Source organism: Anastrepha ludens, chromosome 2 (genome assembly GCF_028408465.1).
Source record: "Anastrepha ludens isolate Willacy chromosome 2, idAnaLude1.1, whole genome shotgun sequence".
Classification (NCBI taxonomy): Eukaryota; Metazoa; Arthropoda; class Insecta; order Diptera; family Tephritidae; genus Anastrepha; species Anastrepha ludens.
In genome coordinates this window covers 118612646-118639365 of record NC_071498.1, presented here as the reverse complement: position 1 = coordinate 118639365, position 26720 = coordinate 118612646, and the positions used below count along the sequence as shown (strand labels likewise).

At 37.0% G+C, this 26720-nt stretch overlaps 2 protein-coding genes across 2 annotated transcripts in view; one reads left to right on the top strand and one right to left on the bottom strand.

Moving 5' to 3' along the window:
• The window catches only part of LOC128855194 (peroxidase), a 155253-nt gene that overhangs the window by 101231 nt on the left and 27302 nt on the right, over nucleotides 1-26720 (top strand). Inside the window, exon 3 of the mRNA XM_054089906.1 lies at nucleotides 23521-23600. Within this exon, the coding sequence (XP_053945881.1) occupies nucleotides 23521-23600 (80 nt within the window). The remainder of the gene's footprint in view (nucleotides 1-23520; nucleotides 23601-26720) is intronic.
• Nucleotides 8902-18141, bottom strand: LOC128855195 (bifunctional arginine demethylase and lysyl-hydroxylase JMJD6-A). Its single transcript, XM_054089907.1, has 5 exons — nucleotides 17821-18141; nucleotides 12206-12397; nucleotides 9443-9754; nucleotides 9243-9372; nucleotides 8902-9143 (listed from the first exon to the last, which is right to left on the bottom strand). Exons 1-5 carry the CDS (start codon nucleotides 18040-18042, stop codon nucleotides 9058-9060), a joined length of 942 nt encoding a protein of 313 aa, XP_053945882.1. The 5' UTR covers nucleotides 18043-18141; the 3' UTR covers nucleotides 8902-9057.

The window sequence follows — 26720 nt, the reverse complement described above, 5'->3', positions numbered from 1 at the left end:
GTGAATGCGAAATCACAAATTTACTTTAAGAAAAATGATAAAACAAACAGAGATGACTTTATAGAGGAATTATAGAGGTTGAGGATTTTCGATTTGGGATTTTAAGTTTGGGGATTATGGTTTTTAGGATATTTTGTTTTAAATCGGAATCTGTGTTTGGAGAATTTGTTTTCGGGAATTCCGTTGCTTTATCCATTCGATGTCGTTGCAACTGAAACCAAACCTTGACTAGTCTCTATACCAGGAGGATTAAAAAAATTTATTAAAAAGGTCTTTCTTTGATTGCTACTGGCTGCCAGAGTGTATACAAATAAATATCTATAAAAACTTGCACACTGCGCAAAGCATTATTATTAATATTATTAAACCACTGCGCACTGTGACCAAAATTTTAGCTCATTCTGTGGTTTATTATTTATATGGAGGCATGGCAGTACCAATAAGGTGGTATAGTCATTTTCTGTATAGTTCAGGACATTTACAAAGAAATTCTTCTAAATTTTGAATGTCCATTTCACAGAATCGACAGCTACGGTCTCAGAGAGATCAAGTTGTTTTCAGTGGCATTTCAGGCTACAGTGGTCTGTAAAGTAACCAGTTAGAAGTTTTAAGTATATTCTGCTGAGTAAAAGTAGCTTATAAGAAATTCCTCTGCTCGGCGTTAGGAATTGTTTGGCTTGTCGCTGACCGATAGCATTTCGTTCAACGAACTTCTTCTCCTCCCACTTTTCGAAAATGCAATATAAATACACCCTGTTTAAGATGGAAACTACCCCAATACAACCTAAGCTAACCATTTTGGCAGCGAAAAAAGTTATTTCCTACGCAGTATGCTGAAAATAAGTATTACTAAAACAAAATGCTTAGGAAAAAGTTTGGAGCAGTGCGTAACAGCGGCAACCGGTGAAGTGTGAATCCCCCTATTTCCCCGTTTAAAGGAAATGATATAATATATTGCCAAGGACACATGCTTCCACAAGCTGAATCAAACTTGATATCATACAAAAGTTATTACATTCTTATAATTTTCCATTTCTTCACATGTTTCGTCATAAATTATTCATTAAATTTTTTTTACTACCGTAGCTATGCCAATTTTTACAAGGGCACATTGAACTTTGTGAAGTGAAATTTTCTATCAATAAACGCAGTCCCTAATTCAGTTGGGATTAGCAGTCAATTGTAGAGTAAAACCGCCTTCAGCTTTTCGAGGAGAAAAACTGGCTGGTGATTGGAGCATAAATAGCGCCGAGTGGTTGAAGGTGACTTAAAATTGTCATCGGACCGGTGCAGGAACAGGTATTTTGAATGAGGAGTATAGTTTGCGTCTGCCCGGCGACATTTTTGCGAAATCAGTGACCACACAACCAACCAAGCCGGCTGGTGTCAATTCCAGGCCAATCTGGTGGGCTGCAGATTGAAAATTATATCAATGTTGGTAGGAAAGCAGCTGTGAATGCAATGCCATAAGAAACAAGTGAGATTGCGTGCAATTATTTGTATTAATTATTGTTGTTGTTTTTGTTTGGATCTGGTATTTGTGCTGATGATATAAAAGTTATGCATTTTCGTGCGTAAGTAGATCTTCATAGCTTGGTCTAGGCCATGTCGGTATTTGACCGGTTATATTACGAGCAAAGTCATTTGGTAAATTGTGAAAAAAGATGTTATACGTATACAAAAATAACAAAAATAATTTAAATTGAAGCAACCAAAGTTAGCAACAAAAACTTTACCAGCAACTTGTTGAATTGAATTTTAACGCATGCTTCGCGTTTTTTGATTACAGCGTGCAATTCGTCGCACTGTTAATATATAAGTAATGCATAGGCAAACACACACATGCATATATGCGTATACCTAAAAGCGTTTATTAAATGCCTTTTCTTTTTAATTCCATTTTATTGTCAGCGAGTACTTTTAATTATCTAATGCGATTACGTTTGCACTTGGCTGAGCTCAAGCGGAGTCCCCAATCATTTGCCGTTAGGCGTAAGTAAGTACAGTAGATGGAAATATTCCCTATATAAAGGGAAGTTATTTTGTGTGTTGAGTTTCATAGAAGCCACTGATTTACTCAAAGGCAATTCCAGATTAAAGAAGAGAAGAGAAAATTTATATTTATTTAATTTTTTATTTTTATTTTTTAAAACCTTAAATAGCAATCAAATTGTTAAATAAACAAAAAGAAACTCCGCAACGGAGGCTTTCAGCTGGTAGATGAATTCTTCATTCCTGATTTATATAAGGAGGGAAAATTATTTCCATAAAGTTACTAAAATTACCAAATATCACAAACATATATAAAACTACGATCACACTAGTTATACTGTATGCTTTTGGATTTGGGAAACTGAAGCCCAGGTCAGTTTTATCACTACTTCTTACTTCTAAACTTAAAAAAACCTGGTAGGTCTGACATTCCAGTAATTTTTTTATTTTGTTGTCCTTGAAAGAGAAAATTTTTGGCAGAGGACTCCTTTACCAAGCTTTTCATCTAAGCTCACTGGATCCCTTTTTCAAATATTGCACCCCGCCCCGTCTAAACTTCCCGAGAAGGTATGAGGGTTGAGAAAGATTCAATTGCACGCAATATCTAGTGATCTCCGCCAAAACAAGTTCGAAGTTTAATAAATGGTCCTTCAAAATTGACGCCTAGATGTCAGTAGGGAATAATTCCTAGGCGGTCTTTTGTTTAATCTTTGACATTTGTCAAGTAGAAGGGTGTCAAATTTTACACGATAGAACAACGTTTTGAAATTTATTATGAAAGTAGTCGATCTTTAAGAACAAAATTGGTGATTTTTTTAGGAGAAATAATCGAATGAGTGCACAATTCAAAGGTTGTTGAAACAATTTAAAGAAACTGGTTCTGTCGAGAATAGAAAAAGGACTGGCAGACCAAAAACTGGACCTTCTGCTGCTGTAGTGCAAAGTGTTGCTAAACAACTTTCAACATGGATATCTCTACGTTCTTAACAATTAGGCATTCATGAATCGACGGATTTTACCTATAGACGTGCTCACGGTGGACTTTTAAATGATCTAATTTCTCATATATAATTGCTATACCTCAAAGAATATAAATTTTTACATGCTTCATTTTTAAACAATATCTAGGCGCGTCTTTTCAAATATCCTTTAATCGTAATAGATATTTTCCGTATTAAAATTTAGTAGCAACGTTGTTGATTTTTTACTCCCAACTTTGCTTTTGTTTCATACTTGTTTGTTTCTACTCTTAGCTTATTCTCATATTTCAATATTCTGCTTTAGCTTTTGAGGTAAAAAATTAGTAAATTAAAAAGCTCAAACTAAAAATAAATTGGTTACACTGCTATAGACTTTTCGAAAATACTTGTAATGAAAGTTTTTGCAAGTGCCTACGAAAAAAATTAGAATTAATTTATATGCTGCCGGGAATTGACTCCTAACTGTAAATTTGTAAATTCAATATTTTCACAATTCTATATTTGTTTACCAACTGCTGTAGGCCCTACTGCTTTTTAATACGCTTTTATTAGCTCGGGTTGTATGTATGTATGTATGTATGTATGAAAGAATGTAACGGAATCTGCGAGCTTAATTTTCACTGACTTCTAAAAATCTGATCGACTTGGAATTTTGCACACCTATCAAGGACCGATGAAAATGCAATAATTTGATAAAAGTTTTCCATTATCCTTATTAGGATTGCCAGGATTAATATTTTCGCTTTTAGATCTTCTGTAGAAGAGTAAGAAAGACAGAGCTAGCGCGCGGAGAGGCATGCGCACTGCACTCTCCGAGTTACTCTTACTGATTTCGGGAGTCTACGACTTACTCTTTCGAATTCGAACTTGCTCGGGCACGCGGCACTGCAGTACGAATAGAAGGCTAAAACGTTTTCAGGGTAGTTGCATTCTCACTTTGTATAGTCTTTACACATGCGTAGATACTACAAGTCTCCTACACGCAAATTTACTCTATTCAATTTTCATATAAGATGAAATAATTTTCATATAAGATGTAATTTTGCTAATTACAATAAAATAATCAAAACATAAATTTTGAAATTATTTTACGGAACAAAATTTTGGCAAGTAAAGAAGGAATTTATCATGACTAAAATTTCATTTATAAAATTTTATCGATTAAAGTGCAATTCACAACAAAAATGAACCAAAAATCCAAACTGGAACTTTACTTCTCGTTTTGATTGCGTCAATATAATCCACGGTCTACTTTTTCAGTGCTGAGAGTATCTATTCTGTGTCAAGGCCAATGCTGGTCTATCTTTGGACATACTGTCGATAAAGAAGGAATTAAATATAACACAATTAAATCGGACTATAAATCACTGACCAAATGAAAACAATAATTTTCATTCAGAAAAATAAGGCTCGACCTTCAATCAATGATCTATATGGTAAAAAGTATGTAACATATTGATTATGTCAGTATATTTTATTGTTACCTCTCCGTTTCAGGAGTGGGGTAGCCGTTTCTCAGGCTCCCTCCACGGAATAAGTTCTTCATCCCGATTACTTCTTTATCACGGCCGATAACTGTATAGCTTTAGACTCACAGTCGGTAAGAAAGGAATTAAATATAACACGAATATATCGAATCTTTAATTCACTGACTGCAATGATAACAATAATTTTCATTCATAGTAAAAAATAGTTTAAAAAAAACTAAAAACTAGCTTTTATTGCTAATCGAACTAAAAAGTAGCAAAAGTTAAATTATGTTTTGTACTGAAAATTATTAGCATGGATCACTGACAAATGATCTGTAGAGTAAATTGGTCCATAGATGGTCTTTAGAGAAATTATTCGCATTAACAGAATTTGCTACTCTGAAGAAAAATTCCAACTGGGTATTATAAATATATAATATATTTATATGCACATACTTACCTACTTACATACTTATGTATATGCTACCTATTTAACACTTATAACGAAACATGATTTTTGTGACACTAAGCGAAACATAAGGTAATTTTGACCGAAATCGTTACTTTTTATGTTTTTTTATTGTTATGTTTTTTTTTCAGTTAAAATGAGGTAAATAATAAGGTACTACAATAATTATTAAGCATTTACAATCAAAAAAAGTTTTTATTTTACATAATTGACATGTCAATCATTAAAAAAAACATGAAACTGAAATTAACGAAACCTATAAAGCTTGAATACAAACACACGGTAAATCTGACCGACCGAAATCGAACTTGGGATGTGCACAAGACAATAGCGTCACGCCAACTAAATGAAAACCTGTTCAGTGGCGATGGTAGGGGGAGGGAGGAAGGTAGGAGGAGGGGCAGCTGTCAAGGTCAAGCAGTTTAGCCACTATTCCAGCACGAAATTCACTATCGGTCATTTTGACCGATGTTTCGTTATGAGTGTTAAGCGCACACTTATTTTATGCAATTATACTAACTTAAAGAAATTCATGGATGTGTAAGTGCGTGTGTGATATCGCCATGGCACACGCCAGTTTCCTTAGTTGTCAGCGCGTCAACTCACCGCATTGGATATTAATTTAGTATTTGTTGCTGTGAAATCATTTGAAAAATCATTGTTGCTTTAGATGGCGTTTTGTGGCAATGCTACTGCATCATATTCGAACATTAAGTGGCGCTGATGAAATATGCACTTATTTATAAATTCGATACTGTAACAAATTTCGTTCAAAACGGAGGCAGTTGTGAGAACTGCCGGCAAAAGTGACAACTAAAACCAACTAATAATAGTGAATTATCAAACTAATTGTCATAGCGAAAATAAAAATTAGATGATAAAAAATAAAAAACCAAAAACGTGTGACATAAGCAAAAGTTCACTCCACTTTTCACAGCCGTTTTTGCATTCAATGAGTTTCGTACAAACTTCAGAGTTATAAAAGAAAAAGCAGATAAAACACGAAGAAACTATTTAATAACTTCTATGCATTATTAAAAACGTCTTAAAAAATTTTAAATTTTATGACACACCTACAATAGTTGTATGAGATGTTCTCTGAAATATCAATTTATTACAGTGCTCTCTCTCCTAACGAGCACCTCTCTTGAACGGACATCTCCCATAAACGGACAATTTTTTCAATACTAAAAAATTCTTAAGGGCTTTTGAGAATTTTTCCCTCTTGAGCGCACAACCCTCTCATAACAGGACGCGGATACTTGTTTTCCACCCCAACGGGTAGTTCAATTCCCCATAACCAGAGAGTCTATAACAATATTTTTACCTTTATATAGATATAATTGGCACGTATACTCTTTTTGGGTGTTTGGCCGAGCTCCTTCTCCTATTTGTGGCTTTAGCAGACTCATTAAAAACAATTTCTTTGTATTTAGGGGATTCCCCTATACATACAAGTGTTATTGAATAAGCAACAGGTGTATGAATATAGGAGAGGCCGCCATAGCCGAATGTGTTGGTGCGTGACTATCATTCGGAGTTCAGAGAGAAAATAGGTTCGAATCTCGGTAAAAGACCAAAAATGAAGAAAAAGTTCATTCTAATAACGGTCACCCCTCGGCAGGCAATGGCAAACCTCCGAGTGTATTTCTACCATGAAAGAACTCCTCATAAAAAATATCTGCCGTTCGGAGTCGGTTTGAATCTGTAGGTTCCTACATTTGTGGAACAACATCAATATGGCTAGAGAAAGGGAACGCCTTTTTGTAATTGGGAAATCTGCAAGACTTCGGACATTTCGCAAAATAAATTTGAACAATTCATCCGTTACGTGGCGATCAAAAAAATAAAAATGTGAGCTGTCATGGGACGCCTGGCAGATGTGAAACATCGTGTGTGTACAAGTAATATGCATAAAAGATAATATTATTACAGGAATTAAATATAGCCTAATGAAAAAATGAAGTATTACGAATTTCTTACAGAAAATGGTAACTTTATTTAATAAACATTTATTTACATGTGATATCAAAATTCGATGTTAATATCAAGCCACAATTTAAATATTTTCATCTGTGACTTCAGTAATAGTTATATTCGATGTTTCCTCTGCCGGTATTACTGTGACAATTGGTCGATGATAACTAAAGTTCGTTACAAAAGTATTGGATGAAATATTATCAAGATATCTCACAAATACAGCATCTATTGTTGTTCCATATTTGGTAGTAGATTCTCTTGAATTGTTGTTGATTTACAATTGAAATTCTTTTTGAAGTGTGCTTTGAGTGCTGAAATTTTTTGAATTTTCAGGTGGCGCAAAATTATTCATCCAGTTTTGTATTTGAAAATTATTAAATAAAATTAAAAAAAAAAATTAAATAAAAAAAATGACTTTGAGTCATGAAATTTTTTGAACTTTCAGGTGGCGCGAAATTAATTATCTAGTTTTGTATTTGAAAATTGTTAAATAATATTAAAAAAATATTAAATAAAAAATGATTTTGAGTGATGGAATTTTTGAATTTTCAGGTGGCGCAAAATTAATCAACCAGATTTGTATTTGAAAATTATTAAATAAATTAAAAAAAATAATAAATAAAGAAATTATATTGAGTGATGACTTTTGACCTTTACGCCCGCCATTGCTTGTCTGTTTTTATACAGCAGCTCTACACTTCACAAATTTCAATTATGATTGACGTACTGCACTATTTGTAAAAAATATACATAAATAATCCGATAGCATGATTAATTTTGTGTCACTTTGTATGATAATCAAAAATATGCCTTCATCCATAGGCTTAAACTTTTTATTCAATTTCAACTTTTGCTCATTACGAGCTGGCATATCTCGAATTTGCTATTAAATAAGTTTGCACTTTTTATTTCGAATTAATAAAGCAATAAATTTGGCATTGCAAAATAGTTTAACTTGGTTTAAATAATTGAGTAATGAAACTTCTTTCTGCTGTGGCTCTGCTTTCTGTGACCTTTTGATATTTTTCAACTCAAACACTGACCTTCGTCATTTCTTCGCACAGAGAGCGCGCCTCAAAGGTACCCACTCTAGCCAGCCTTCCAGTTTCCCATGAATTCTCTGTAATCGAATTCCTATTATCTACATAGCAAATTACCGAACACATTCAAAAACACATAACGCCCCCAACATTTACGAAGCACTCACCAGCATCCAACTTGCCGCTCTTTAGCAGCTCTACATTTGTCTCTCTAACATGGCACACATACTAACACACTTTAACCCACAGTTGAGTTCAGAGTGAAGTGAAAATGCTAAATCAAGTTACGGAAATGGTAATCTGGTCATACTGGTCACCAATTGTGCTAATATGAGGTCACTCATTGTCTAATTCGCTGAGAGCAAAGTAACGGACGCCATCTCATTATCTTTCCATCATGCCCAGCTACTCTACTTACTCATCATCCCACGAAAACAAATTTTATTCGTACGCGAAGTTTCAGACAACCCATACTTATACGCTCCTGCGCTGTTTGCATATTAGACTCCGCTACGATCACACCTCTTCGGCAAACTAACTTATAAATACAATTTTTATATGGTCTCTTGATATTCTACTGTACGAGTATTTCTCGATTCTGTTTCTTTTCATTGTTGCCGAACAGAGAAGCTACTGCTACTGCTACTGTTAATGTTACATACTCTGCTAATGCATGAACACGCTGTTAGCGAGCAAATAAATTTACCACCTGCAAAAATTTCAAAAGCGTCCAAAGAAGTTTTCATTTCAAAAAAGAGAAGAAAGCGAAGGTAGTTGACGCAATAAACTATTTAAATTTCTCTCTCAAAAACAGTTATGCAGTTTAATGCTCAACCGAATGCAAAGTCGTACCCATTCGGCTACGCTAAATGTGGTGTACTTGTACTTACTTTACAGATATGTTAAAAACGCTTATTTCAGCCACTCATTCAAGCAAAAAGAAAAAAAACGATAGATAAACGATTCGCATCTAACTCACGCTCATACATATATTCTTGTGGCGTATTCTAGTGTTCAAATACATTTAACTATAGTTATGTCTATAGGAATTCACATGAGCTACATATATGCAAGAATATTGATTGCAAAATATATTTTGCTTTGATTCTGCGACCTCAAGAGCACTCTTAATCATACTCGGCACCAATGGTAAGACTAACTTCTCCCGGCTGCACAAATGTCTGGTGATACCATTTGTTGGTGTCCAAAACAACTGCAAGGATATTAAAAAGAAAATCACAATTAAACACACACTTGAAAGCCCTCTGTAGAGTATGAATATCAAAAACGGGGGAAAAATCGAAAGTCTTACTTATATCACCTCTGCGCACAATGGTATCGAAGCGTTTGCATCTGAAATAGCATTCCGGTGGCGGTGCAAGTAACCAACGCTTACTGCCCGACAGCTGCGCCTGCCACGAAGGTAGGCGTACATTATCGATCTGCAGAAATCATAAAGAGAAGAAAGTTTTAATATTGAATTACAGATATTTTTATGACTTCATCACTTACATGCATATGCGCGCCCAGTCCGGCTGTGCCAATGAAGAACCAATCGACTGCATTATTTTCGGATGTGGGTGGGAGAAAGTAAGGACGCCCATAGTGCCTGCGCAACTCCTCTGCTGTCTCCGGATTACAATTACTCCAGCCAAAGTACCATGGCTTGTTACCGGGCTGTAATTCTACTCGCTCCTTCGGCATATCTAAAGCTTTAAAAATATCCCTGAAGCCTGTTTTGTAGGGTAAAAATTGGCAATCGAGAATTTTTTGTTTGCGTTTTGCATTCATGTAGATATCGCGAAAGTACCAATAGTCGAATTTCTGTGAATAAAGAAAAATGAAAATATTTATAAGCTTTATATAGCGTTGCATCTTTTTAGCGTAAACGTGGAGCGGTAGGAAGGGGCTATAAGACAAATGCGAATGCAAAAAGCATTCGATGTTGTATACTTTTTTAAGTATGCCTTGTCGTCCAAGTTGATTCTTTAAAAAAATTTAAATTATAATTAACTCTTTTTCATGGCGAAAATACATTCGGAGGTTTGTCATTGCCTGCCGCGGAGCGACCGCTATTGGAAAATAATTTTTCTATCAATTGGTGTATCGAGCCCGGGGTTTCGAATTTGAGCACTTGCGAATTGTAATCATGCCAAACCCAATCAGTGACGATGCGATGCAAAAAACCTTTTCTTTTCTGCCGTTCAAGAAGCATCTCACACATCACCAAACGTTTCTCGATATCCGCCTCCTTCAATTGATGTGGTACCCAGTTACTTGCTTCCTGGACCATTCACATCGCGTGCAAATATTTACCGATGGTTGATCTGTCAAAATCCAACTCTTAAGACATATATTATGTATCATCAAGGGTTCGACATGCGTTCTCATCCAATAATTGTCGTAGTTGAGTATCTTCGAATTTTTTCGGTGCCCCTTCGCGATCTTTATTACTCACATCGAGATTGCCACTTTGGAAGCGTCGAAACCACTCTTTACAAGTTGTATTTGATGGAGCGTAATTACCGTAAATATTGATCAATATACAACACGTTTCAGCTGAACTTTTCTTTAAAAGGTAGTAATGAGGCATGACTTCCCGCAAATGCTGTTTTTTCGAGACGAACGTAGACATTTTTGATGTCAGATAAAAAAGATCTTTACGTTTCACACAAAGGTCAACTACTGCGATCGAAACCATATTGTGGGCAAAAAGTAAGGTGAATTTGGTTGTAAAATGAAAAATCTTTATTTATTCTTGTAAATCAATTTCATTCCCTTCAAAATAATCCCCTCTCGATGAAATACACTTATGCCAACGATTTTTCCAATCCCCGAAACATGCCAAATAGTCCATTTCCGGTATAGCCATCAGCACCTTCTTCGATTCAGCTTTAATCTCCTCAATCGACTCAAAACGCGTTCCTTGAGTTTTGGGAATAGCCAGAAGTCACACGGAGCCAAATCAGGCGAATGCGGTGGTTGCGGAACGATATGCGTGGAATTTTTGGCGAAATGGTCACGAAGAACGAGTGCAGTGTGAGGCGGTGCATTATCGTGATGCAAAAACCAAGAGTTGTTGGCCCATAATTTTGGTCTTTTTAGACGAATTGCTTCACGTAAACGACGCATAACGATCAAATAATAATCCCTATTAACAGCTTGGCCAGGTGGAAGGAATTCATAGTGCACCACACCAAGAAAATCGAAAAAAACTGTCATCATGACCTTTATTTTTGAACGACTTTGACGTGCTCTTTTCGGTCTGGCCTCGTCTTTAGCACGATATTCGCTTGATTGGTCGGTTGTTTCAGGGCCGTAAGCATAAAACCAAGTCTCATCTCCCGTAATGATGCATTTGAGCTTGACCTGATAGTCTGAAAGCATTGTTTCACATACATCAACGCGACGACTTTTTTCCAAGAAATTGGGAGTTTTCGGTACCAAACGAGATTTGACTTTTCGTAGGCCCAAATGGTCTTTCAAAATGGTTTTCACAGATCCTTCTGATATTCCGATCATATCAGTAAGGTCTTTAACAGTCAACCGACGATTTTTGAGCACTAACTCCTTCACTTTATTGACGTGTTGGTCATCTGTCGTGATGGTCGTCCGGAGCGCTCCAAGTCATCAACACGTTCTCGACCCTCTTTGAAGTCTTTGTACCACTTATAAACATTTTGCTGCGACATGGTCGAATCACCAAATGCCTTCTGCAACATGCTAAACGTTTCCGCAGCCGAAATTTCATTCCGCAAACCAAATATGATGGCACTTCTCTGCTCAATCAAATCAGACATCGTAAAAATCGAAAAATGCACTCTTGGTCGTTTAGTAAACACAAGTGTAAATATATTACTGATAATGACATTCACATGAAAGTTGGCCCAGATGTTATTAACAACTATTTGCTGCCAACTCATGAAAAAAATAACTAGAGCGAAATTTTAATCCCGCGAAGTTTGACAAATAAATTCACCTTACTTTTTGCCCACAGTAGTACACCTTGAAATCACCAGTATATTATTAGAGCGAATACAAAAATAGTATCAGAGCGACACCTCTTTTACGAGCGCGGAAATTTATTGCCATAACCAATATACAACTAGTTTTTGATTTAACTCGTGTTCTCTCTTCGAAACCAAAACAAAAAATTCAATATTTTCAGATCCTATTTTGTAAACTTATCTTTAAAATTAATTTTTATTGGAATATCCAAAATTAGCAGTCTCAAGACAATAAGAAAAGTGTAGCTTTTATAACGCACTCACTCACCGTTGGCGCTGTCCAATTCGTAGTTGCATCCTCGACTATAACTGGCCCTCCAGTGTAGGCATATTTCGATGCGAATTCCTCACTTGTAACGCCGCGTAAGCGCACTGCGCTCTCAATGTTCTCGCAAAAGGCGCAATCTTCGGGCGGTCGAAGGGCGTAGCGAAGTGCACGAGGCAACTCCAAGAGACAACGCTGGAAATAATGCATTATTATTATATAATATTATTTATTTTAAAAAGTAAATAAATTACAAATTTTAGTTTTAATTTTTAGCAAGATCAGCTGAAGGGCTTCGGCTAGTACCTGTGTGTTTGCCTTATATTTAGTTAAATGAATAAATAGTTCTAACGAAGCAACATATTAGTGCAACTGGTGTCATATTTCATAGTAAATATTGCTTCTTTTCAAAAATTTGGAAAAACTTTTAATGTTTGTTTCATTGACAGTACTGAGTAGACCTTGTAGATTGGGGATCCCTATCGAACTTGCCGTGGCTCCAGCTGCTGCACATTGACTTGTTAGGTGGTTGATTGACATATTCTAATTTGTTGGCTAATTTAGTGTGACCGATGCGGAATCTGGTAAAGATGACAGCTTCTCGAGGTGATACAGTCGTTGGATAGAGAGGAGCACTTTTATTAGGGTTAACGTGTTTGTAGAAGTAGGTGTAAGTAATTATTCCAGTTTTGTGTGCTGGCTATTATCGAGTTTGCAGCTCTTTTGATGCCTTTATTGTTGTGTAAGTATGTAGAATGGTGTAGTGATGAGCAGCGCTTTGGTTGCACATTTGGCTAATTTGTCTGCTTTTTTATTACCATAAATGCCAACATGACTTGGTATCCAGAGTAATTTAAGCGCTTTCTTGTTGCTAGAGATATTCCTAATTTTGTTCACCCTAGGTTTCGTGTTGTTGCATTATAATATAATATTAGATACCATTGCTTCAATGGTAAAATTCTCTTTATCACTGCTTTTTAAAAAGAGGGTTGAGGCCTCATTTGTTTTATCAAAAGCACAATCACTTGATTTTAACCAGTTAACTGTGTCGCTCCATTTACAAAGTGCGCACAAATTTCACGAAAATCGAAAAATGACGCGTATGCTGGTCAAGCGCAGTGTAAGTGTTGGTGTTAAATATTCGATTCCTCGAATTCCTCTCAAATCTATGTCGTGTCTGCAGTTGCTTAAGGTAAAATATAGAGCTTTTTTTTTGTAGAATATTTTAACCTTTCAGCTTTGATCTGCCTTTTTGAGTTAATTTCGGAAGATAAACAAGTATTCATTCTTTCAAGACTGGCATGGTCTGAGCTTCTTTTTCACCTTATCGAATTCGAAATATCGGAATTCTTGAGGTTTTTATGTTTGGAGAGTTCTCCCTTTGGATCGCTACTTCAAATGGAGCAGGCTTTTATAAAATATTTAATTTATGAATATTTAAAAAAATTCGTGGCAGTTGGAAAATAACCTACATTTTCTCAATTAAATGTTGTACAGGCACACTTAGCTAAAGTTGACGCTATAGAAAAAAAATGGAGCTCGTTTGAAAAGTCCGTGCAAAAATAAAAACTACTTCATTGTTGGGGTGAACATTTTTTATTTTTTGGCACAGTCTTCTTTTAGGCTTATACACTTCGTCCAACGATGTTCTAGTTTGTTGATCCCTTCCGAGTAATAGGATTTTTCCAAGTCGAAAAACTTCTTCCCTTCTTAATTGGCGCGATAACTGCTTACGCGATTTTGGCAGAGTTTAACAAAGCGCGCCAGTCGTTTCTTTCTCGTGCTAACCGGCGCCAATTGGACACACCAAGTGAAGCCAAGTCCTTCTCCACCTGATCTTTCCAACGCAGAGGAGGCCTTCCTCTGCTACCGCCAGCTCGTACCGCATCGAATACTTTCAAAGCCGGAGCGTTTGTATCCATTCGGACGACATGACCCAGCCAACGTAGCCGATCTTTATTCGCTGCGCTATGTCTATGTCGTCGTAAAGCTCATACAGCTCATCGTTCCATCGTCTGCGATATTCGCCGTTGCCAACGTGCAAGGGTCCAAAAATCTTACGCAGAATCTTTCTCTCGAACACTCCAAGCGTCGCTTCAGCGTCATGATATCGATGTCATCGGCAAAAGCCAACAATTGTACGCTCTTATAAAATATTGTGCCTGAGCGATTAAGTTCTGCGGCTCGTACGATGCTCTCCAACATCAGGTTAAAGAAGTCACACGACAGCGAGTCACCCTGTCTGAAACCTCGTTTGGTATCAAACGGCTCGGAGAGGTCCTTCCCAATGCTGACGGCGCTGCTGGTGTTGAGCAACGTCATCTTGTATAACCGTATTAGTTTTGTAGGAATACTAAATTCAGACATCGCGGCATACAAGTAACTCCTTTCCGTACTGTCGAATGCAGCTTTGAAATCGACGAAACGATGGTGTGTGTCGATTCTCCTTTCGTGGGTCTTTTCCAAGATTTGGCGTATTGTGAATATTTGGTCGATGGTAGACTTTCCAGGTCTAAAGCCACACTGATAAGGTCCAATCAGTTGGTTGACGGTGGGCTTCAGCCTTTCACACAATACGCTCGCTAGAACCGCGGTCATTGGCACAGATTCCAGGATCACCCTTCTTATGGATTGGGCAGAGCAGACTTAAATTCCAATCGGCAGGCATGCTTTTATCCGACCATATTTTGCATAGAAGCTGATGCATGCACCTTACCAGCTCCTCGCCGCCATGTTTGAATAGCTCACCCGGCAGTCCGTCGGCGCCCGCGGCTTTGTTGTTCTAACCATTCGAAATAGCCAATTGAATAAAAATTTTTTCCCGTCAGCCATTTGTTCAAATTGGGAAACAAACAGAGTCCGGGGAATCCGAGGGAGCCAGATTTAGAGAATAGGGAGGATGTGAAACGATTTGGAACCTTACTTTCGTTAATTTTACGATCTCAATTGCTGAACTGTGAGCTGGTCCGTTGTCGTGATCGAAAATGAGAATCATTTGACTTCCTCAAATTCATTCAAACGAATGCCAAACACAAAGACATAGATCGATCTGGCTGAAACCTATTGTTTGTTCTTTACAGAGATGCTACTAATTAAACATAATCTTGATAGGCGCCAGTAGTGCCGTATGTGGTCAAAACAAAAATAATTTAGGAAGGCCAAGTTCGGTCCGACCCGCATACTTTTTAGTGAAATTTTATTTGGACTGCTTGTTAATTTTTGGACTCCATCAAACTTATAGACAATGAGAGTTATAGTTGGTAAGAGCAAAATCATTTCTTAGAAATGCTTTCAAAAAATCGTGCAAAAAAATATATGCCACATATGGTGAGGGTCATTGGGGATAGGTTTCTTGACTTAAAAAAATCATGTAAAATGAAAAACTTTAAATATTTTCCCAAAAAAACGTGCAAAAGATCTAATAATAAAATCCATATTACATACTTAAGTATTTACAATGTGAAGTGAAAAATCAATCCACAAAACCGATAAGAATTCAAATTGAAATTAGAATAAAAATCAATTTTGCAACTTTGCATGGCTACTTGATAAGAAGCGTGCACATATATTACGAACTGGACCAAAAGCGCATCATCAGTAGATATGTCAGATACTAAGTCAAATATTATATGTCCAGCCCATCTGTGGAATTTTATTCAAATTATTAACGGCATCCGTTTGTTTCTTCGTTGTAACAAAATCTGTTATTAGCGACTATTTTTTGTTTTTTGTTTGCTTTCTCGAGTTGTAAATACAAGGTGGCGCAAAATTAATCACCCTATGAAAACCTATAATTTTTGCAAATGGCGGCGTACGTCAGTCATATTTGACACTTGTGAACCAGATAGCTGCATCATACAAACAGACAAGCAATGGAGCGCGTAAAGGTGAAATAAAGATTTTAATCGCTCAAAATCGTTTTTCTTTGTTTGGCAAAAAAATTATTCAAAAAAAAAAATTGGATGATTAATTTTGCACCACCTTGCACAATACTTGTTATTAAGCTAGACGCTACCTAAATATTACGTTGAAATTTTAATGCACTGTTGGACTTGGTTAGTTCTATAATATACTTATTGCTCTTACACGACACATTTTTACTTAATAAGACATCCTTTCACGAATTATTGTTTGTTTAGAAAAACGTTTTTTGTTTTGACATTCGTGCAAGAACGAAAACTTCGTGTAAAAAAATTCATTAGTGAACCGTTTTATTTCAAAATCGTTGAAAAAAGGACTGTGTGAAAAGAAAGTTGGGCATGGTTTTATATGATATAATATTATTGTCAGATCTAAGTGACATGGAGAGCAATATGTGCACCAAGTTTGGCGAGTAGTTTCCGAAATATACACTTATGGCGACTGCTGTATCTGAATGGGTTGCTTCGTCACTATCATTCGGTAATGCCAAACTACACCGCATGTGGTTTGAAACCCCGAGCATGGAACACCAATTGGTGGAACATTTTTTTTCTATTAACAGTCACCTCTCGACAGATAACGACAACCCTCCAAGTTGCTTGCTATTGCTGGCATGAATAAGCTCCCCTACCATTCGGAGGGTAATAAAACTGCGGATCCCTTCATTCGTGGGAAAAGATCAAGCCGCTACAACAAATTGTAGCAAGAATAATAGAGATATACTCGTAATGTGTTTTGCTTTTCTGAAAATTACTGTTCTATGATAGGTGTACGTGGTTATTATCCCATTCCGCTCATTTTTAATATTGGTTAAAGAGTAATATGTGTGTCAAGTTTCATGGAAATACATAAGTTTTTACTCGAGTGCACACGGACGCTTGAACAGGCATGGCTAAATCGACTGCTCTCATCATTCTCAACAGTTTGTTGCATATGTATATGCATGCCTGTATGTACCTCATACCTCAATCTACTTATGCTGTTACATACAACCGTTATGTGAAAAAAATGAAAATACCAAGAATAAAATAGTAAACGAGTTAAATTTAAAGCTCCGCTCCAAAATTATCGGACTTCTCGGAAATTTCGTGGAAAAAAGTCTGGTATGCTTGATTGTGTTTGATAATGAGACGGTTTGTGGCCGTGATGTAGGCTTCTCAATAAAAATTGTTTGATCTGTTCCATATAAGTTTGTTAGATGTTTTGTTGTATTTTTCAAGGCATTCGATGGTAGCAATAAGGTTCATTATACACTTTTTATCACTTTGTTATCAGACAAAGGCTTTATTTAGGAACCCCATTCTTCAAATAGATTTGTTCAATAGTTTTGGCTTTCTTGAAATCGTCAATTATATTTAATTCATCACGCAAACTAAGTGATTTGGGGGATGAAAGAGTTTTTAATTGAGTTCCGAACTTATACTATTCACTTGTATTCAGCAAAAAAAATTGCTCGAAAATGTGTACCAATAACTAACACAGTTTTGAGCTGCACTTACAGTTGATTTTTGATGTTGTTGTAAAACAACCACAGATATTTAAAACACAAGCCATTTGCAATATCCAGTTATGTCAATTTCCAACATTCTTTATATACAGTAAAAAAGGCATTGAAAAAAGTGTCGATTCTTCCCACGGACATTCGTTTTATTTGAACGCCCTTCATATTTATTAATCCATAAAAAAAGCTACCTTACCTTTGACGATAACTCATTGAAGAAGTAATTATATCCATATGCCAGTAGAGCAAATATCAAGCAAAATTTGAATAGCTTCCAACTTCTACATGCACTCCCACTTTCATTCTCACTTATAAACTTCTGCACACAACTATATGCTTTCGGATCGATGCATTTATCTTTGCATTTTATTAAAATTTGTTGCAATTTCAATTTCGACTCTTCCAAACACATTTTCATGTAACCAAGACTGAGGAAGTGAGTGCGTTTGAACCGTAGCGCTGCGGCACCGCGAGACAACTGTGCTCAGGATTATAGCATTTTCACGCAATATTAAGATTCGACCACTTGTTTCACATGCCAGCCACTACAAGTATTTCCGCCTTAACGGTATTTATCCTTTGAAATGGCAATAATGTGATTATCAGCTTCCTTACAGTCAGTCTCTATGACGCAGATCTCATCGTTGGCCCAGAATGGGAGGATACATTGACAAATTCATGTGGGGGTCTACATATTGTTAACATACAATTATTTGTATGTATTGATGTTAGTGTGGCAGCACCCTGTAGAGAAAAGCGAAGCTGATATAGAATCATTCTAATGATTCTAAAGAGATTTGCTTGTCGTAGAAAATATCATACAAGTTCGTCATTGACTAGAATATTAAAATTGGTTCAGTAAGATTCTACGGAAGAGAATAAATCTTGTTTTCCTCTGAACTCTACAAAACTCCACAGAAGTTTAAATAAAATGAGTAAAAACTTGGTGGCGAAAAATTGAACAAAGATGGAGTTTAGCGTGATTCAATAATAAAAGGTTGATTCAATTTTGAAATGAGGGGAAAAGGGGCAAACTTATGCCATTTCCGAAAAGGTAGTAAAAAATTGAAAAAGGGTCAATGTGAACCATAGAAGATATCAGAAGACCTATGTTAATCTATGCAAGAATTTTGGATATTTCCTGTGCCGTATCGTCGCAAGCACAATTAATTGTTTTGTTTGGGTGTTCTAAACCTTTATATTCTGTCCCTCAAAAAGTTTTTGACTGACGATGGATTTGAATTTATCTACATAGTTTCCTAAGGTACTCCTTAAGATGGGGCAATCCTTTTTCCAGGTGAAACACATGACAATCAGTATATGATTTAAAATAAAAATCGTTTAAATAAAATTAACTTTTTTAAATAAAAAAGTATTTACTCTGTTTGAGTAGAAGCATTAACCAAAGGATGGCCCGTCTCGGAATTATTCCAGGAATGCAAAATTTCGATAGGCAACTTTTCCCTCTTCCGATCTGGTCGTATTTCGAAAGCACTTGCCGAAAAGTGATACACGCTAACTTTTTCGCCTGGTTTCAATTCAGTGTCGAATGATTTTACCCATTTTTTTTTTTCTTTTGGGACATGAACAACCTTAAATCCCTCTTTTGACTACCTTTAGTAGCATAACAAAAACAGTATTACAGACAGCTGGCGTCTATTTTTCGCAAAAGTTTTGATTTATATGCTTTTAAGTAATTACTCTTTAGATTTTGCTGTGATTAAAAAGTAGCTTTTCCAAGAGGACCACATCACGGATTTATTAGGTAGCTCAATATGACCGACACAGGGTGAAAATTAAACATCCTACATCACCTTTATTGCTTTATGAACAAAGAGTGTGCTTTAGCAATCCATTATCGGAAATCTAAAAAACGTGTTTAGCGCCGATGAAATAATGGAGTACAACATGGACGGAATCTACGGAAATAAGAGCCTCAGGGCAGATATAAATTTTCCATGCGGCTTTTTGTATTTTAATAGGTCTATTTATAAGTTCGTGCGGTTTTACAACAGATGGCGTAACTTGATTATTATTCCATCGATCCACATTTCCAAACATTCATTGGAGAGCTACTGTCGTAAGGCACAAACGTCAGTATAAGTTTTTTATTTGAAGCGTAAACAACAATATTTTTACCACACTTGAAAATGTCGAATTTCGTGCCAAATAATGTGTTTTTGCGGGGAATTCTTCTTCATTATTTTAATATGAAGAAAAAAGCAGCCGAAAGTCATCGTATCTTGGTGGAAGTTTATGGTGAGCATGCTCTATCTGAGCGAACGTGCCAGAAGTGGTTTGCACGCTTTAAAAGTGGTGATTTTGGCTTGGAAGACGAAGAACGCGAGGGTGCGCCGCCAAAGTTCATGGATACCGAATTGGAGGAATTGCTCGATCAAGATCCGGCTCAAACGCAAGAAGAGGTTGCAAAAACTTTGGGAGTTGATCAATCAACCATTTCCAAACGTTTAAAAGCCATGGGAATGATCCGAAAGGTAGGCCATTGGGTGCCGTATGAATTGAAGCCAAGAGACGTTGAACGCCGTTTTATGGCATGCGAACAACTGCTTCAACGGCACAAAAGAAAGGGTTTTTTGCATCGAATTGTGACTGGCGATGAAAAGTGGGTCCATTACGACAATCCAAAACGTCGGGCAACGTATGGATACCCTGGCCATGCTTCAACATCGACGTCGGCGCAGAATATTCATGGCCTGAAGGTTATGCTGTGTATCTGGTGGGACCAGCTGGGTGTTGTGTATTATGAGCTACTGAAACCGAATGAAACGATTACGGGGGATGTCTACCGACGACAATTGATGCGTTTGAGCCGAGCACTGCGAGAAAAACGGCCGCAATACGCCGATAGACACGACAAAGTTATTTTGCAACATGACAATGCTCGGCCACATGTTGCACAAGTGGTCAAAACATACTTAGAAACGCTCAAATGGGATGTCCTACCCCACCCGCCGTATAGTCCAGACCTTGCGCCATCCGATTACTATCTCTTCCGATCGATGCAACATGGCCTGGCTGACCAGCACTTCCGTAATTACGATGAAGTCAAAAAATGGATCGATTCGTGGATTGCGGCAAAACCGACCGAATTTTTCACAAAGGGAATCCGTGAATTGCCAGAAAGATGGGAAAAAGTAGTAGTAAGCGATGGACAATATTTTGAATATTAAATTTGTAACCATTTTACGTCAATAAAGTTTCAAATTTCGAAAAAAAACCGCACGAACTTATTCATAGTCCTATTAATTAATTTGTTTTTTTTAGGATCTATAATAAGCTTTACCAGCGCCACTGAGCAAGAAATATAATTGAGGAAAGCACTTTAATTTAATAAAAAACCGGTTTTTTCAAATGGCCATCGCAGAAAAACCCTCCTGAACATTCGCGAAACGACTGGGAACAATACCGAACGAATGAGGTACCTACTAAAACCAAAACATGAATGCCAGATGACAAGAATGAATTCGCCAGAAAATACGAGTTGTCACATCTAGAAAATACGATAGTTTTAAGCACTTATACCAGCATAAAGCAGGGCAAATTGAGCACCTTAGGTGGTGCCGTTAAAAAGCAGTTACTTTATTTTTCGCAATTTTGACAAGTCTGAAGTCAGTTCCCACAAACAAAAGGAGGAGTAATTGCATGTTTGTGAAAATTTTGTGAATGGCTTGGTAATATTTTGATTTGAGAGATTAAAATTAAACAAATTAATGCAATCGAAGTGCCGCGTATTAAATTGTTAAAGGGCAAATGGAGGCTTATCCAAATGCATTTTTTTGGCTAGAAAGTATGTGTGTGAGTGTGTGTACAATTTCTTGTGCTTGCTTGTTTTCACTGATTTCGCCTACTCTTCCTCTTCAAAAACAAGTAGTTCCCCTTCCTTTTGTTCGAATTCGGAAGGCGCAATCATGTATTCTATCTTCCTTGAGCATAAAGTATTCTGTCTTACGTTGAGCACGTGAACGTGCAAACAGAAAGTAAGGCGACTAAGCATTGAAATTAAATGAATCCAGCAAATTGTGTTGACATTAGTCTTTTGACTTTTATTTAGGGGACAGATAACTGTAAAATTTCGAAAAAAATAATTATTTTTTCATAAAATGTTAATAAAATCCTTTAAGAATATGTCAAACAATTTTTAGAACATAAATTTAAGTATTTCTTATATTACAAATCGTCGACCGTGACGACTCTATTCTTTGTTTTCGAGCGCTGGGAGAGGAATTTTCATGTATTCAAACTTAAGACGCGTTTTTCTCAAAACTACAATATATTTTTCGAATTGACGTACACGATAGCTAGAAAAGTTATTGACTGATCTCCTTGAAATTTTGCACACATCTTTTTTATGATATTACTTTCTATGTGAATTTACAATTTCGAGAATTTTTCAAAAAAAATAATTTTTTCGAGACAAAAGTATGATAGTAAGAAAATTCGCCCCAAAATTCACTTTTTTAAGCTTTTTATTCCGCGATTTTTGATTTGTTTTTAATTTTTTTTTAATTCATATAGAAATTATGACATTCGTAAACAAAAAAAATTTTGGTTGTTTGTATTTAGGTCACTGTCGCCGATGCTACAATGCCAGTCGATTGAGAAGCCCCGCTGCGACCTTCCTGGAATAATTGAGTGTACATCCGCCATTTTAAATGATTAAAATAAAAAAAATTATATTACTTTAATGTATAAATAAACTATATGCCAATTTTGAAAAAATATATTGACTTCTTCATTTTAAGTAATTTTAATGAAAATCAGGGAAAATATGGCCGTTTACAGGTATCTGCCCCCTTTAGAGGAACTCTGAGGAATTATAAAGAGACGTTTTATTATTGTTTTAATTTTGTTTAGAATTTACTCATGGTGAAAATTTGAACCAATTTTTGAGTGTTTAATTAATGGCTGTACCTGAAAAAAGTGTCATTTAACTTTAAGGATAATTATAATCTGCAGACACTTTCAATATGAAATAGAAAATTTTGAAAGGTTGGAATGGACCAGCTGTATGTTTTTTTAACTGGTACAAAACTTGTTATTTTAGAAATATATTGTACTAGATTTTTTTTGCCTAGTATGAACTGGTATTTCGCTGATGCAAGGCCGGACGATTAACATTTCGCAGCAGGGTTGGGCATTTTGCACTACCACTAAATTTTTTAAGGTAGTTAAAATAAGGTTAAAATAATTCTTCAGTTTCCCACTGTTTTAACTATCCGTTTATTGCATTAATTATTTAGTACACTATGCCGACCCCAGTTTCGTAAGACATCCCTGTGTTAAAATTACCACTTGCTAACATAGAAAAAAAGATAAAACACGAGCTAAAAAGTGAACCGCTAGCGTTGTAGTTCTCAAGTAGCAGTATTTTTCCCTGCAGGGTACTTATGTTGTCAGCGCTATGCTGACGTAGGCATCGAACTCGCCCATTCTTGTTCATACTCGTACATTTGATATTTATGATGTACTTGTATTTGCCTGTGGTGTGGCGTGGAGTGTTTACAACCGATAAGCGAGCAACAAGTTGATTGGATAATAAAGAAGAGACAAAGTGGGTTACTAAAGCGCGTGATGAAATACAATTAAAGTCGATTTGTTGGGCTGTGAAGCTGTGAAAGGCTGAAACTGAATTGAATTGTGTGGCAGTGCAAAGGATTGAGTAGGGTTTAGAATTTTCGCGCAAGTTCAATAAAATAATGGTGAATTTTGCAATACAGTTGTTAGATTTTGTACTTATTTTAAACAGCGTGAACACAAAGGAATTTGATGATGCTCAGCATTTCTTCATTATTTAATACATAAGCAACTAATTTAAAATCCAATTTGAGTTGAGGTTATTAATTGGTAATTATTTTTCTTTTTTCCTTTTTTACAGAAACCCCTACACAGCAGACAACACCTGCATCACCTATGATGCAGTGAATTCCGCTTATTTGGATGCGCGAAAACGAATACGTGAGTATGAGTTTAATAAATCATAAAATATTCCCCGTAGAGAGGTCCGCTGGTATCAAACTGGTGCACTTTGATTGTTAGTTTAGGATTGTGATTGCATAGTTCGAAAGTCTTCTTTGTTCGATGCAAAAAACTGGTGAATTTTACAGGTACAATTGCAGCGTAACGCATCCTTTTTCTTTATCTTAAAATTATTACTAAATTAGAAAAATGAAATTTAGTAAAGTCATCCTTTCCTCCTAATTCAATGTAAACCTAATCACCCATGGCTCAAGTATTTGAGAAACTTTTAGCATTTTTGGTTAAAGATATTTTGAGCTAGTGCTTCTCTTGATAGCTATGAAATTTGATTTAAAAGTAAAAAACTGCTGCTAAGCTAAACCCACTTATAATAAATTACATTTGGCGCGAAATCACATCCTTTTGGAAGATTTATAATTTTTGGAAATGGCGTCGTACGTCATGTTTGATAGTTTCGGACTAAACAGCCGCGGTATACAAAGGTTCAATTAAAGGTTTTCGTCATTCAACATTTTTTTTTTTTTTTTATTTAGTAAAACAGCTGGTTGGTATGTAGCCCATTTTAATTAATTTTAAGTTAATGAAAAAAAAACCGTTTCCGTTTTGTATTACGTTGGGGAATAAGTTCGTAGCGTTTTTACCGAATACTTTTATCATACTTAAACAAAAAACAATAATTAAATCAAAGGGTGAGTCAATTATATATTCGCCGTTGATGTTTACAATCTCTTCCCACCTCCCGAGCAATTTGTTGATGCTGTTCTGCCAAAAATCGCTTGGTCTAGTGTCAAAGAAGTTTGTGAGGCAGTTTTTAAGGACCCCTTTGCGAGGAAGCGGAAAAGATGGTAATCGGTCGTTGCAAGGTCCGCAGAATACGGTGGATGCAGGAGGGCCTCCCTTTCGAGATCTTAGAGTGCGGCTTCGACGACTTGTGCAACGTGGCGTCTGGCGTTGTCGTGAAGGAGTATGGTTTGACCATGTCGATCATGTTTTTCAATCGCACAACCTCATACGCGCGGTGTATCTGGGAAATGTAGAGCTCCTTGTGGACCGTCCCATTCTTTTCGAGCATTTCCCAGTGAACCATGCCCTCCTAGTCCCACCAAACACATATTGTATCATTACCATCCAAAGATCCACTTTGATTCTCGGCTTTGGCGTATTTCCTGGAGCGTCTCACTCCTTTCTTTGCTTCACATAGATGTAAGGACACCATTTCTCATCTCCCGTGACGATTCGGCACAAAAATCGCTGTATATGACCGCTTGTTGCTCGATGGCGGAGGAGATGCTGAAAAGCAATTTGAAGGCGGCCTTATTTATTGTTTTCGTTGAGCTCGTGAGGCACCCAGGCTCCCAATTTTTCAGTAAATCCCATGTAGTGAAGGTGATTAAAAAACGTTTTATGTTTGCAGTTCATTGTTTCCGCCAATTCATGACTGGTTTTTCGACCGATCTCCTTCAAATGTGATTTGAGACGTTCTTCATCGTATTCAGAAGGCCTTCCGCTGTGGGACGTGACATCGTTCTGCAGCTTTCGTTTCAGTTGTCGGCTTTATTCCTTGTCTGTCACAAATTTGTCACATTTCCTGCACAAGTACCTATATCTATTGGGAGCTTTCCAGCGATGACGCAAACTGCGTCGTCTGATACGGTCTTGTATGCGCACGCTACTCTCAGTGCATTTCGTCGGTGCACTTGAGCTACTGGTCTAACATTCGATTGCTTAGCTCCTGCCCATATAAGAGCAACATATAAGATAACTGAATCCACCACACTTGCCAGGAGGTGCCTTCTGGCGCCTTGCGGTCCGCCTATGTTTGGAAGAATTCTTGTAAGAGCACCGTTGACTGCCGCTGATTTGGAACCGGCAGTTGCTAAATGTTACTTAAAGCAGAACCGTGCATCAATCATTACCCCTAGATACTTTATTGCCTCTTGCGACAGTATTTCATGGCCGTTTCATCGCACAGTTACGAGGGCCGCGCCTGTATTTTGTACGGCCAACTTCAGCCCCGCTGCAGAAAGCCATAGTTGGACCCTAGCTGCTGCATCATTACACTTCTTCTCCAGGTGGTCTAGCATCTTGTCCGTGACCGCGAGAGCGATGTCATCGGCATAGCCTACCAGTGTTGCTTTATCCGGCAATTTTAACCTAACTACTCCATCGTACATGGCATTCCACAGTGAGAGTCCAAGGACTGATCCCTGAGGGACGCCACCAGTGATTGTATATGTCTTCAGACCGTCATCCGAATCATACTGCAACATTCTATCCCTAAAGTAGCTTCATATTCTGCGTATTAGATATCCAAGGACTTGGAGATTTCTTAGAGACAGTAAAGTGTGAATTGAACGCCGAATTGAAAGCAGTTTTGACGTCTGGCGTGATAATTGCACAGAACTACATCCGTGAGTGTCCTCTGCTAATGGCGTCGCTCGCTATATTTGACACCTTTATAATAGCGTCCACAGTCGGTCTAGCCCGTCTGAAGCCAAATTATTTCTCATTTATAGTAAGCCGGTTGAGAATTCCCGATAGCTGTGATGCGCCGTGTCGAGCATACACAGGGGTCCGTGTGCCAAGGACTGATTTGGTTGCTTGCCTGCTTTGAGTAACAGTACTAGTCGTTGCAATTTTCATCTGCACAGGAAGGTCGCTCCATTAAGACATGCTTCATACATCGTCGCGAAGATTTCTGGCGTCGCTTACACTGCTGCCTTGAAGGCGACGTTAGGAACGCCGTCGGGGCCTGGTTCCTTATTGTCTTTTATACGCCTTCAGCGGTATGTCAGGATGCATTCCATGTTATTCTAGTGCTGAACATATCGATATTGAAACCCCTGAGCTAATAGTTGCCCATATACACATTATTTTTAACCATTTGTTTTTTCTACAAATCCTACTTTTCCTCTACTTTTACTCAAAATTTCTAGAGTTAGAAACCCAGTTTCGATTTGTGAAGAGGCAACGAGAAAGCTGCTTACTGAACAAATATTTTATTACACCGCGTTACACACATTCTGTCCTATGAACCAAATAAACTTTTTCGGAAAGGGGATAAAAAACAAAAATACACGTGTATCGGCGGTTTTCATG

What these genes read in the sequence shown, in the direction of transcription:
- LOC128855195 (XM_054089907.1), bottom strand. Translation starts at nt 18,042, where the DNA reads ATGAAAATGTGTTTGGAAGAGTCGAAATTGAAATTGCAACAAATTTTA. An exon ending in CGAATTGGACAGCGCCAACG is followed by an intron (nt 9,755 to 12,205) that starts GTGAGTGAGTGC and finishes CTTTATTCACAG; the next exon opens with AAATTCGACTATTGGTACTT. An exon ending in GACTGGGCGCGCATATGCAT is followed by an intron (nt 9,373 to 9,442) that starts GTAAGTGATGAA and finishes TGATTTCTGCAG; the next exon opens with ATCGATAATGTACGCCTACC.